General features: G+C 42.3%; 1 protein-coding gene across 6 annotated transcripts in view; it reads left to right on the forward strand.

The window, feature by feature from the left end:
• Positions 1–14,802, forward strand: part of ralgps2 (Ral GEF with PH domain and SH3 binding motif 2) — a 133,604-nt gene that overhangs the window by 112,734 nt on the left and 6,068 nt on the right. For 3 of the 6 annotated variants that reach the window (XM_080430994.1, XM_080430996.1, XM_080430995.1), the window contains exons 11-20: positions 420–510; positions 854–921; positions 2,382–2,583; positions 4,305–4,456; positions 5,131–5,185; positions 5,907–5,984; positions 7,327–7,432; positions 8,797–8,889; positions 12,616–12,721; positions 14,539–14,630. In XM_080430994.1, the coding sequence (XP_080287120.1) occupies positions 420–510; positions 854–921; positions 2,382–2,583; positions 4,305–4,456; positions 5,131–5,185; positions 5,907–5,984; positions 7,327–7,432; positions 8,797–8,889; positions 12,616–12,721; positions 14,539–14,630 (1,043 nt within the window). The remainder of the gene's footprint in view (positions 1–419; positions 511–853; positions 922–2,381; positions 2,584–4,304; positions 4,457–5,130; positions 5,186–5,906; positions 5,985–7,326; positions 7,433–8,796; positions 8,890–12,615; positions 12,722–14,538; positions 14,631–14,802) is intronic. The other 3 variants (XM_080430997.1, XM_080430998.1, XM_080430999.1) reach the window with 3 other exon arrangements.

A 14,802-nucleotide genomic window follows, 5' to 3' on the forward strand; every position in this document is an offset into this window, starting at 1 on the left:
AGATTTCATTCAAATGTCAACTTTTTTTTTTCTTTTCTTTTTTGTACTGTTGAGCGGCCCGGGTTTGAGCGGAGCATGGAGCGAGAGGTGCGCAAATCCATGTGAGCGACGGGGAGCGGAGTGCCGGGGGTCAACATGAGCGAATAGCGAGCGTGAAACCAGCCCCCTGGAGCGCTGAGCGGCATTTCCACTCGCTCCACTCAGCTCACATGCTCTGACACACACACACACACACACACACACACACACACACACACACACACACGTTGTTGAGATTCAGTAGACCTAGAGTCATTCTCATTGGATTCCAACATATTTCAGAGCTTGGAGCTCAGAGTCACTTACTGACTTACTTAACTGACACACTCAATCTCACTTACTGACTTAAATTAATACATGTTTTCTCTATCTTCCCTCAGATACAACAGTATTGCCTCATGTCCAAAAGTATCTCAACTCAGTCAGGTATATCGAGGAACTGCAGAAGTTTGTGGAGGATGACAACTATAAGTAAGTCGCATCATGAATTCTGTAATACAAATGCTTTTGAAGTGGTTATAGGGCACATAGTATACCATATCAAAATGCCCTGATCAATGAGTCCCTTGGTTTGATTCCTGGCCAGCCGGACCATTTGCTGCATGTCACCCCCCTGCTCTTTCTCTGCATCTCTTGTCTCTCTCCACTGTCGCTATCACAAATGTTTTGGGTTAATGGTTCTCAAGAACTTACATTGTGACCATAGTCACATAAAAACCATCGATTTTTGACCCTGTTTCTGATGCTGGGACCAGCACAATGCCAATGACTATGCCTCTGCTAAATAACTAACTGATGATTCAAACATGTTCAGGTTATCTTTGAAGATTGAGCCAGCCACCAGCACACCACGAGCGAATGCCTCCAAAGAAGACCTTGTCGGTGAGTCTTTCCTAGAACTCGTAAACATGTTTATAGGACTCCGGTTGGTTTGTGGTATCAAATTAAATTACATTTGTGGTCTAGTAGTTAAGTTGGCCACCACTAGAAACGGTGTGCCCTTGCTGAGCGAGGATTCAATTCCATCAGAGCTATGCCCTTGGGTTAGTGTCACTGTCTATCTTTCCTATAATGTCTATCTTCCCTATGCTGTCTATCACACTCTCTCTCTTGGTGTTCCTACTTTCTTTCAGTTAAGAAAAATATGCCAAGTGCAGTGAACAGCCCACTCTCTTTAACTGCTTAATCCTTATATACTTTGTTGACTGGATTCCCCCAGGGATCTAAATTCAGCCCTCTCCATTTTTCCCTCTATACCCAAATATTTGCAGAAATGACCGATTTACAAGCTCGTAGATTTGCTATTTTTGCTGATTTTCAGAGAATATGCGTCTATTATGTAGGCCTGTCACAATGATTACATAATCGTCTAATTGCAATTATTTGAGATAATCTAAATTATTTTTGCATAATCGCCATAATCGTTTCCATGTTGAAAATGTTTCACAGATTTTCAAATATTAAAAGAAGCAGAAATGGCAGATCTACAAGCTTACAACGCGTCACTTCGTGACCCATTGTAAGCTTATAGATCAGCTATTTCTGCTATTTTTACACGTATAAAATTATTAAATAATTCGATAATTTCTTTGTATATTTCTGTTATTTGTCATATTTGCCCTATGCATTTTTTTTATTACGAAGCCCAAAAGGCTTCATATGTTCCGAACACACAATTAAATTGTTAATCGCAATTATTTGAGTGACAATTAATTGTCAACTTAAAGGGATATTTCACTTTCAAAAAAACTTTGTAACTTCAAACTCCATTTTTAACATGTTAGATTCAATAAAAACACCCGTCCTTGGTTCTGGTAACTCACCCTGCCCTCCTAATACGCGAGGGGCCGTGTTTTTTACATAACGTTTTTCATTTATTTTTAATATTTTTTGGGGAAAATGAAAAAAATTAAATACAATAAATAAATAAAATAAAATAAATGAAAAAAGTAATCGAAAAAACATGGCCCCCTCGCGTATTAGGAGGGCAGGGTGAGTCACCAGAACCAAGGACGGGTGTTTTTGATGAATCTAACATGTTAAAAATGGAGTTTGAAGTTATAATGGGTTTGTATAGGAAGGGGGCGTGTCTGATAAAATGAATATTAAATATCTAAATATTGAATCAAGCAACTTAAAAACGGTCTGGGGGGGCTCACAAAAGCCTGAGTAGACGATAAAATGACCCAAAGTTTTTTTGAAAGTGAAATATCCCTTTAAATTTGTAATCGCGCGACAGCCCTACTATTATGACATGCCCAGAATAGGGACGCTAAAAAATAACGGTAAAAAAAACGAACAGATGAAAAGTTTGTCAACTCTCCTGTCTCCCCTGCTCACAGGCCAGGAGGCATCGGCGTCCCCGCTCTGCTGCCGCAAAGGGACGGGAGCAGCAGCAGACGGAACCATGATCATCCCCGCCACGCCTCCCTCCCCCAGGAACCTACTGCCCTATGGGCACAGGAAGTGCCACAGTCTGGGCTACAAGTCAGTCAAAGTCACACCCTCCTCAATAGGACACAGAGCAGAGCCACACATTAAACAGTAATGAAAACACACTTACAGCCGGTCTCCCGCTTATACTGTACTACACACAATCAATCAAAGTGGGGTAGAGGGATTTGGGGGGGGGGGGGTAAATCAGGGTCTGTGATTGTCTGGCACCGCTTTCCTAGGGTCGTCGCCACCACGACCGCCTGTGTACATGATTATTACAATGTGTGAGGCGGAATGTCATTTATATGCTTCTGTGCAACAAGTGCAATCATTCGTATTAAGTGGAATGTATACGCTGCTACCCTCTGTGTACAGTACATCGTTGAACACGTGAAATAATTCATATTTATTTAATCATACAAGTGAAACAGAAATGTAATAATTGTTCAAACATAAACCTTAATTTAAAAATTCTACTACCGGTTAATGCCGGATGCTTCTATACTATTTAAAAATACGTTTGATTTGTCTTCATTTGCAATTAATGCCTCATAAGAAGGTGGCTTGTGCATTAAAAAAATCTGACCTGAGGCTCTTTGCTGCATGTCCTTCCCCATCTCTCTCCTTGTTTCTTGTCTCTCTCTCACTGTGACTGTAAAGCATGACAATGCAAAAAAAAAAAAAAAAGTATTATAAGGAAGATATTGTATTTCTGTCTAAACTCCCAAATGTCTTTAGATCGATCTACATCACGTCTCGCTTAGCCTTCATTGTATCGGTGTGCGTTATTTCTCGATCCCAGATACAGATTATTTCAGATGACAGAACATCAAGCCAAATTGGCAACGCTGTCTAGCAACACACCGAGCACCCAGGCTGAGTGTACAGCCTTCCTGTCAAAATTATATTAAAATGTTAAGCCCTGCTCTCTATATTGTTGCATGTTGTACTTTCTTTATCCTTATAATATATTTTTGAGAGCCTACTGTGTATTTTATCATTACCGTTGTTATTCACTGTAGTTAACCAACCACACCGAGACACATTCCTCATACTGTATATGCGAACATACCTGGCAATAAAAACAGTGAAAAGTTATGATTCTGAGGGAGATCAATAGCCGTCCCGTATGTCTAGCTTACAGAGTCTCACGTTAAAAGTCAAAGTGTCCCAAAGTACAGCCTGACAAATTTTAGGCAAGGCAAGACGGTGCAGCAGTGTGAAAATGTCAACCTGTAGTGTAGATGGTAGCACTGACTTCTTGAACAATTTTTTTTTTGTTTCGTCACAAGTTTACATGCGTAAAAGAGTGGGTGATTATTTTTTTTGTACAAGATCCCATCGCTTTGCAGTTTCAAAAATAGTGATAACACTTCATACCTCTATTTTCGTTTTTATACCATATCACCTTGGAAATGTTGACGACATGACTAGGATTGACATGTTTTACCATACTGTATAAGGAATAATATGTTCACAGCTCAAGAAACATGATATAGTGTTTCATTACTCTTTAATATTGTAGACCGTAAAAAAAATTCACCAGTCGCCTTAGGTGAAATACAATATACTGAAGGTGTGCTTCAGTGTCTCAGTGTGCAAACGTAATTTTCTTTTTTCACAATATTTTATTAGTTCGATATCCGTGTGTGTGTGCATTCTCCTTTGTATATGGAAGATAACGTGTACAATGCTAGGTTTGAGAAAAAGCTAATTATACACAAGGTTGTACCAAAATATTGATCTCCCCCATCTCTCTCTCTCTCCTCCCTTCCATCTTCCTGCCCTCTGTCCATCCTTTTTCCTATTTTGTTTCATCGTCTACATAGCTTTATTCACAAAATGAACACGGTGGAGTTTAAGAGCGCTACGTTCCCCAATGCCGGCTCTCGCCATCTGTTGGATGACAGCGTCCTGGAGAGCAACACCCCCACCAGGGGACATGCAGAGAGCTCCACTCTGTCCAGTGGTATCTCACTTGGTAAGACCTTTGCACTTTTATTAAACAAAGAGAAAAGCCTGCACTCTAGACTTTCCTGCTCCTCCATTTAATGTGACAATGTTTCTGTCCTGTGGGGACCTTTTTTGTAAGGTCCTGAATGTATTTGTGTCACATTAACCCATTAAGACCTGGAACGCATCTGTGTCACTTTAGATTTCTTTGGCTATTAAAAAATATTTTATTTTTGTAGATTAATTAAGTAATTGTAGATCTGCTATTTTTGAAAAAAAAAAAATCTTTTTTTTTCTTTCAAAAAACTGTTAGGATTTAGAAAACATTTTAAAGAATCGCCTCAGGTCTTAATGGGTTAAATAGAATAAGCCTAAAATGCAGGGATCCCCTTCTGTTCATTGGCTTTAAACTCATCCAGGCACCTAGCAAGAGGTTGTAAGTTAGACCTTTATTGATCCTGTGAGGGAAATTCAGGGGTCTGTGAGTCTGTATCTTGCTCAGGGGGGACGTCCCTGTGTGCAAGTGACACTTCGATATATTGTACTGTATGCTGGGAAAGTCTTGGGGACGAACCAGTGACCAAGCTTCTCTACCCACTAAGCTATGGACAACCCCCAAAGATGTATACAGCTACATACACAGCACAATTTCTCATTCCTGTCCGGAGTACTACATTTTTAATTGTGTTTGTGTGCGTGCAGGGAGTAGCGAGGGCTCTGAGCTCAGTGAGGAGATGTCCTGGCCAGCTTTTGAGAGGTAAGTCCATTATACACATGGTGTGTGCATTCTTCTCCCATCCACATTTAAAAAAAGAAAAACAGGCCACGTGTCGCCCTGAACTCTGTTGTGATTGAATGGTGTGTGAAGCTCTGGCCTCGAAACGCTGCTACACTATGCACAATGATACGCCCTGAGCAAAGCATTGTCTGTAGCCTCGCATCTAAAGGTTAATGAATGCTTCGTCACACAAGCGCGTCACACGGCAATAATATTTGCTGTGTGATGCGGATGGGTGACATGAATCAGCGACGATTGTATAATCCAGCCTATAAGACCACCCCGCCTCATCATCGCTCCACCGCTCCTTCCCCTGTTAGTGAAGATGCAAAAGTCACCCCTTAGCCAGCATGTATCAATCCACTCAATGACAGTCCCTGCACGCCAATAACTGTCTGCTGCCAAAAAACCCGATAGCCCTCAGACAAACATCGTCCCGGCCCAGAAACCCAATAGGCCCTGAAAAGCAACGCAACCTTCTTTTCCAAAACACCAATCTTCTAAATCCTTTAACGCTGCAACCACCAATCCATCCATAACTCTTCTAATAATGTGCCAAATGACAGCTCCAACCTCCTCCATCCAACTTTAATTCATGGAAACACACAAAACGCACCACAAACACACACATACAACCTTAACAGTGTTCCGTTCCGTGCCCCCCCCCCCACCTATCCTATTCCTATCCTATTCTGAACAGGACTCGGTTCTATCACTCTCTGGGCCCTGTGACCCGCGTGGCTCGCATCCCCTACAGAGGAGTCCTGAGGCCCAGCAGGTATACACAACCCGACCCGAAACCGAACCGACCTAAAATAAACCCCCCACCCCTCCTCTCTCCATGCCCCTCCTCCCCTGCTGGGGCCACTGTTTGCTGGTGCTTTAGAGGGTGTGCGGTGTTGGGATAAGCAGCTGATGGGAGCTGGGTGTGTGGCGTGAAATTGCGTGTTTGGGAGTCTTGGGAGTGCATTTGTGTGTGTGTGTGTGTGTGTGTGTGTGTGTGTGTGTGTGTGTGTGTGTGTGTGTGTGTGTGTTTTTTTCCTTCTACTCGGCAAAAGGTAAAGGAGACTTTTGTTGCCTCGGAGACATAATTCTGTCTTTGGTCTTTACTGCCCACCATCAATCTGTCATTTTGAACACGCACACACTCACACACACACACACACACACACACACACACACACACACACACACACACAGAAACACACACACACACACACACACACACACTCACACTCACACACACACATAGCGTTGTTGAGACTCAGTAGACCTAGAGTAATTCTCATTGGTTTCCAACATATTTCAGAGCTTGGAGCTCAGAGTGAGTTTCCATAGTTCACAATGAGCTCCACGTGTGGCTGGAAAGACGCATTCTCATTCCTACGGTAGAGAGAGAGAACAGACAGGGATTATTAAGTATGATTGTAGCCAGTTCCCATAGACCATAAGGTATTAACCACTTAAAACCTTAACATACGTCGCTGTACATCAAATGGTGTACAAGCTCACAACATGTCGTGAGCTTGTAGACTTACTTTCGTTGAATGTCCACTTATTTTTGACCAAATGCTCCCCTGTTGTCACCGAATGTTCACCTATTATGACCATGCCCATAATATGGATGCTATAGGGTTCATCTGGTCAAGAGAGTCGCTTACAGATAGGGCTGGGGTGTCTGAGGTCTCTCTCTCTCTCCTTCTCTCTCTATCTCTCGCCCTTTCTCTCACTCTCAGTCCACCGGGCTTCAGTGGGTTTCTGCACTTGGGGCTTTCCTGCTCTGATCCTCCAGACAAACACAATCTGCACACCGCCTTCCTCTCTCCGTCTGCTCCTCACTTTGCAGAAAGCCATGCGGAGATTTGTGGAATTCAATTTGGCAATTTGGTGATATTAACATCAACGATTCATGACATAAAGCGACGTTGTTGTTTGTTTTGTTTTGATCGAGGAGAGAGTTTGCAGATTGTGTCCGCCTGTATTCACTGCACCTTTTTGTTTTGATCTCACGAGTGCGTGTGTGTGTGTGTGCGCGCGCGCGAGTGTGTGTACTTGGCGTTGAATTGATTTAAATGTTGAGTGTTTGTGTGTTTATCGACGCTGTGTCCATCCTGCTGTAGCTCCGCGGAGTCTGAGGAGCTGGCAGTCCACCTGTATCCTGGAGCAGTCACAGTCCAGGGGGTCCTAAGACGTAAGACTGTCCTGAAGGAGGGCAAGAAGCCCACGGTAAGAGCATGTGTACACATCCACACACACACACACACACACACACACACACACACACACACACACACACACACACACACACACACACACACACACACACCCCCACACACAGACACAGACACACACAGAGAAACACCTGGCCTGTGCAGCTGCATGTTGAGGGTGAGGTCTAGAGAACAGCATCTATAAAGACCATCCCCAGAACAAGAGTGGGCCTCAGAGAATCACAGAGAACTTCCTTCCTCCCTCTCTCTGTTTGTCTTTACCCTTCATTCTTTCCACACTGAACAATCCTCTCTCGATCGCCCTCTCTCTATCTCTCTCTCTCGCTCGCTCTCGCTGCTTTTCTTTATGTCGTCCTCATGTTTCAAAAAACATATTTTTTTCCTGTCTATTCATGCTGAGCATCTCTTTCTCTCACTCCCTGTGCCTGGAAACAAATCTGGAGCTCTTTATAGAGCAGCTGTAACTCATGAGACAGACAGCGGTCTGTGATCATATAGGTGATATACAAGCTTTTGGTGATGATGAGGTAACAGAGAACCAATGTGGGGGATAGCTCTTTGGTGTGGCGAGCATGAATTAGCTGTTTACTGGCCTCTTTGGTTTGTTTCACATTACTTGCATCCACCCCCCCTGCATGATTTTCCATTTATTAGTCTCGGAGGGTTTTTGTGCTCTCAGTATAACTTATTGCTAATTTTTAAAAGTGCATTCATTCTCCAATTACCTAACCAGGCATGAACTGGAAAAATCTATTTTTCTTTTTCTTCCGCAAACCATCAGTGGACATACGGTCTCCATTCCCTTGAATTTCCTTTCTCTCTTTCCGCCTCTGTAATCTTCGCTTCTCTCTTTATCTTTAGTCCAAGTCGAGGGGTTTCTAAGTATGTCAAACAAGGCAGAACCAGACATAAAGCCACAACCAATTTCCCACAGATTTTACACTTTAAAAGGATTTGTCTTTCCAAACTGCCATTTATATGTCTATTAGAAGATATTCACCAACCACTTTACCACTTGAGCTCTATTTTATACTGTTTAGTATGATGGTGTTACACAGCTAAAATATCTGATCAACAAGCTCACAACATGCACCACGTTGTGAGCTTGAATATCTGCTATTCTTTATACTGACATGCTCAAAATAGGGTTGAAAGTGGTTAAGAAAGGGCTTGTTTCACATTTCCTTGTTTCAACTTTTAGATTGTTATTGTCATACAGGCATCACATTTATGCACCACATACTGTACATTTCAGTGCCAGGCACAGCATACATAACAACGGTTAAACTTCAAAGACAGATGTTACGTGACATGTACGCTTGAGGGTGAATGTGACTGGATGTGGCCTTTTGTCTTCAGGTGGCATCCTGGACCAAGTATTGGGTCGCTCTGTGTGGAACGCAGCTCTACTACTACCCTGCCAAGTCCCTAAAGGCCACAGAGAGAAAGCATGTAAGTCACACAAGTCTGCCGGTCACACATAACTGTTATGTCACTGTCCTCTCCTCTTACCAACCTCAAATTGCTCCTACATGTTCTCAACACCAATAAAGCAGCTGGTCATTGTTTTCGTGCAATTGAAACCAGGCCTGTAGAAAGAACACAGCACAGTACACCAGACCGTGTGTGTGTGTGTGTGTGTGTGTATCAATTTTCTTTGTTTTATTTTTGCTCATTTTGCCGCCCTTTTCTCACGATTTAGTCGTTATCCCAATTCCTCAATTACAATTTACAATTTAGGCATTTAGCAGATGCTCTTATCTAGAGCTACTTACAATAAGCAAGGAAAACGCTTCCATAGAATGCAGAGAGACAGTGCAGTGCCTCTGCCTCAGGAAACTAGGATCACAGGTAAACCAAGAACCTAGCATCAGTCTAAACAAAATACTATCAAAATAATGTATATTGAAACTATAGCATACCATTTAAACAATGAACCTAGCATCTGTTTAAATAACATGAGAACAACCCCGGTTAGGAGGGTGCGGGGGCGATGAAAGCAAACCTTTTCATGAAACCTGGTAGGTCTGGTCAGTCGGGTAGGAGGAGGACCACTTTAGTGCTGTTCCAGCGATGCCAAGGTCAGCAAGGGTGTCCAGGAACAGCTGGTGGTTCTCTGTGCTGCCGTGTGCTGATGCATCGAGTGCTTCTGACTGTGACTGCAAGGAGAGCAGTTTCTGTGGAGTGGGCTGGTTTGAATCCTGACCGGTTGGGAATGGGATTCAACAGGTTAGTCTGTGAGAGATGGAAAGAAAGCTGATTGGAAACAACACGTTTCAAGAGTTTTAGAAAGAAGGGCAAGGTCTTGACGTCTGAGGGGGTCAAGGGTTGGTTTCTTGAGGAGCGGCGTAACCCTGGCTGACTTGATGGTAGATGGGACACTCCAAATGGTTACAGATGTGTTGTTGATGGTGGTAATGAAGTAGATCAGTTACAATGGTCCCTGCACACTTGTGCAAGTCTTGTCATTGCTAACCTCGCCGGGAGTATGTAGAGCGTGCAGAGGAACACCCAATTCCTCATAGCCGATCTACCAGTAGATTGGCTATTTTCAAATAGCCCAAGTATATATAGGGCTGAACTGGTTAATGTCTGTTTTGTAATAATTTTAAAAAAATTGCAAAAACTAGTAACTGAAATTTTCAAATAATTGTAGTGAAGTAAAAGCACAATATTTGCCTCTGAGATGTGTGTGGTGGACTAGAAGTAAAAGTATTGAAAATTGGTTACTCAAAATTGTACTGAAGTACTGTACAGTACTTGAGTAAATGTACTTGGTTACTTTCCACCACTGCCTGCGTGGCTTCCCCGCCCACAAACAAGGCCAGTTGTGCTTGTATGGGCGCTGCAGAGGATTCAAACCCCTAATCTCCAGTGGTGGGCATGAACTATACCCCTGTGCCACCCGATCGCCCCTAGGTCAGGGCTTGGCAATAAATCAATATTATATTGATATTGTGATATGAGACTGATATTGTCTGGGATTTCCTAATCCTAATATCGTGATATGTCATAAGTGTTGCCTTTTCCTGGTTTTAATCACTCAAGGCCCATTTTATAATTTGTACCAAATTGTTCTTAAATAGCTAAATTAACCGATTTAGCTATTTATATCACAATATCAATATTTGGGGGGGAAAAATGATATTTCATTTTGTCCATATCGCCCAGGCCTAGGGCTGTCACGATTACAAATTTAAGTTGATGATTAATTAGCACTCAAATAATTGCGATTAACGATTTAATTGTGTTTCTGTTGTTGAAAATGAATGGAACATTATGAATAAAAATGACATTTCTGTTTAGCTTTCGTAATCAAAAGTTGCACAGGGCAGCTATGACAAATAACACATATTTAATTACTTTATACTTAATAAACATTAATAGTGGAAATAGCCGATCTATAAGCTCAAAACGCGTCAAAAAATTACAAATAGTGGAAATAGCCGATCTATAAGCTCGCGACGCGTTTTGAGCTTATAGATCGGCTATTTCCACTATTTTTGTCATTTTTTGAAAGTATATGAATTTTTTTTACATGGAATTGATTATGACGATTATGCAAAAATAATTGCGATTATATAAAATAATTGCGACTAGACGATTATCTAATAATTGTGACAGGCCTACCCCAGACTGTATATATTTGACGGGAGGACATTTGCTGAAACGGCACAGGAGTGTATGTGCGTGCGTGTGTGTGTGTGTGTGTGTGATGTAAGGAGCATCGGAGAAAAAGGAGAGTGAAAAGCAGAATGCTAATAAGCGCAGGGGGTTGTACTGTCATGTTAGGGAGGTAGGCCTGGCTCAGCAGGGGACGGACAGATGGTAGCACTCATTGAATAATTAGAGCCATGACATCACCCACAGTCCTGGGTGTCATTCTTACCGTAATGGGAACCTTGTGGGAGCACACATTACAAAACGCAGGAACCACGTCGGTACACCTAAACGTCTTTGTTGGTATTTCCCGTCTTGGGCTGTTTTAAAAAAAAGAAATTTTGGGGGCCTTTTTCTGCCTTTTATTGAAAGTCCATAGTGAAGAGAGACAGGGATCGGGGAGTGACATGCAGCAGAAGAGGTCCGTTGGGCTCGGGATTTGAACCCGGGACTCGTAGTCAGGCATCAGAGCATGTGTTGTATGTGCCTTACAGTGGCATGTCCGTTGTCCAGACTATTTTGACTGGGATGGCTCTGTTGCCGCGTGCACACGCGCACACAGGGCGCACATATGCGCACACACGTGTCGGAATAGCATTTCTTTCTCCACTACTGCGCATATATCTTCTTTAATAACTACGGTACTTTTTTATTTTACTTAGCCTAGTTTTTCTATTTTCTAGAGATACATGCTCTATTGCCATACAAATCAGCATGTTCAATCTTATCTACAGAACATAATATTCAAGTTTAATTTAAAAGATTATGCACCTACCAGTGGCAATGAGTGTGTGGCACCATACATACTACAAATGTAGGCCTAATATTTGGGTGCAATTATAAATAACCTATGTTGTGTGAATCTTCTCCGATTCCAGAGCGCTTTGGCGTCATACTCATAAAATACATAATTTATTTACGAATGATCTTTTTCCATATTTGTCTTTTGCCATGCCTTGTGTATAACTATAAACATGATGATTATAACCCGTTTTGTGTATAGAGTAGCAAAGAAGCCAACTGGCGCATTTTGCATTGACACTTCATCCGACCGTCATTGTAGTGTCTTGTTAATTAATGTTAATAACACGCTTAGAAAACCGGTGAAACCAGTTTCAATCGGCAATGCTTTGAGCGCTCTCTGAGCAACCAAGAAAGAACATCCCGCGGCCTGCGTGCACTCAAGCGCTCTTGGGGCATATTTCAGAATGCACAGTGGTGTGTAGTGCGGAGGCACCTGGGCTGGTACCTCAATGGGCACCTCATTCCAGGGGTGGCCTGTGCCACCCGAGGCCACCCCCTAGTACCGCCTCTGGTGCCTTAACCAATCCGCTAACGGCGCCCCCGGGCTGTCTGTCTTAAGGGTAATTCAAACTGCTGCGATTCTTCTCTGCAACGTTCTTAAAATGGTTTCGTCTCGTCGTATATCTTTGGTCTCAACTAGAATTTAGCTAACAGCATAACGGCATTATTTCAGACACAATTAATAGTTTTTTTTCTCTCTGTTCACTTGCCCAGTTCAAGTCGACAGCCAGCAAGACGGTGTGTGTGGTGGGCCTGATGGCCATGATGGCGGACGACCCCGAGCATCCTGACATCTTCCTGTTGACTGACTCTGAACACGGTGAGACTGTGATAGTCTCACACTGATAGAACACACCATGTGGACCCATAAGGGTCCATTTGGTCCCATTTGTACACGCTCAGAGTTAAATGACAATGAGGATTTTACTGTAGGTTTCTATGTGTGGAGTGTGGACCTTCCATTGTTTTCCATCAACTATTTTTTTTTTTTTTTTTACTTCAAGCTATTCCAAAAGCAATCATTGCTATATAGTGTTTCTTTCTTTTCCCCCCACAATAACACTTTAGCAATGATTGCTATCAGAATATAGATCTATTTAAAACTTTTCAATTATTTACACTCCCTTTAATCTAATTAAGCAATAACACATGAGAGGGTGTGCTATACCTTGGCTAGGTACTGTAACAGGTAAGGTACAGTAAATAAAGTGGGTTTGGAGTGCTACAGTATATCAGGAGATATTAGCACTCATTAGAAATGCCTGTCTAGATCTAATGTGATATACTGTAATGTCATTATAACAGTTAGTTCCAACCTTGCATTGTTACTGGCTGGGAGGCATTGTAATGAGTGCCAATATCTCTTCATAATCGCACGACAAATGTATCTACCTTAACTTGGCAATGGCCACCAGCAGCTGCAGTTAGCTTTTTCCTTTCCAGTCAGAAATATTATTCATGAAACAGTTAAGATATTGATTGATTGATTAATGTACTTTATTTAGTAAGACATGAGAACAACAGTACATGGAAGTACACATTCACAATACAAGGTCTACTAAACTGGAAGTCTCATAAAGCACTAAGCACACAAATGAGATCCCCATGCACACAAATCATGATGACATATAAGAGATAGACAGATATACACCCTACTATACAGAACGTCATACAATCAGCTTACAGGTTACTCGTATGAAAAAATAAAAAATATAAAAAATATGTACAAGAGAAAAAAGAGGAAGAGTTCGGGGAGGGGGGGGGGTTAGGTTAAGACTTTGACAGGGGCCATTTTCGAATTGCAGCCTCCTGAAGGTCTTTCTTCAGGGCAGTTTTGAAAGTGAGTAGGGTTTTACACTCCTTTACTCCTTTTGGTAGGGCATTCCACATTTTTGTTGAATAGCATGAGAACGAGTTCATTCCCTTTGTTGAGCCAAATCTGGGTTGAACATGATTCGTGGAGCTGCCTCTGGGATGCTATGGCATTCAACTTTCGGCATCGCATCGCATCTATGACTGCAGCAAACCTGCGTCAATATCTCACGGTATAACTCTACCTCTTGCTTATTATTACTTAATTCTACCACTACCTCTAAATCTAAGCCCTTTTACTCCTGAATAGCCCCTTGAAAAGTGAGGACGTGCACAATGTACTCACTCAAGGCTTTTCATCTCTCAAACACTCTTGCAGTCTTAAGTTCTACCATTATCAATAGACGTTGAGTCTGGAAATGACTAACTGTAATATTGAAGACAGGTTAATGTTATCAGTGAACTCTGTAAATTGAGATTAAGTCTGTGAATAGGTACTTATACATCATTCAGACACACCAGGGACATGAAATCCTGTCTATCTGACCGAGCAGTAACCCCTTTACTGTCAGTTAGTAGCATGTGGACTGCATACTGGTGATATTGAACGGTCGTAGCCTTTCGTTCACAGCATTATGCGCGCACAGACACGAAGGCTATTGGTCCTTGTACAGTATATTACGGTTTTCACTACTTCCACATGTGCAGTGGATTTGATTTGTGCAGGGCTGAACGTGGCTGAAGACTCAATAGACTGTACTCTGTGGGGGGTAGAGGGACAAAACGTATATTGTATTTGACCCCGTGTTTGTCTCGGTTTCCTAGGTAACACCTACAAGTATCAGGCAGGGAACCGAATGAACGCTCTGCTCTGGTTCAAACATCTGAGTGCAGCCTGTCAGAGCAACAGACAACAGGTATGTTAGAATCCACACACAAATTCAGTAAGTAAGTAAGTACGTTATCTTATGTGTAACTTCTGTCGCTCACAACCTGAGCTTGTAGATCTGCTGTTTTCGGCACCGGACAGTATTGTACAATTAAGTATAAATACTGGGGGCGGCAGTGGCTCAGGGGTAGAGTGGCCGG

This window comes from Gymnoscopelus braueri (genome assembly GCF_963280865.1).
Source record: "Gymnoscopelus braueri genome assembly, chromosome: 6".
Classification (NCBI taxonomy): domain Eukaryota; kingdom Metazoa; phylum Chordata; class Actinopteri; order Myctophiformes; family Myctophidae; genus Gymnoscopelus; species Gymnoscopelus braueri.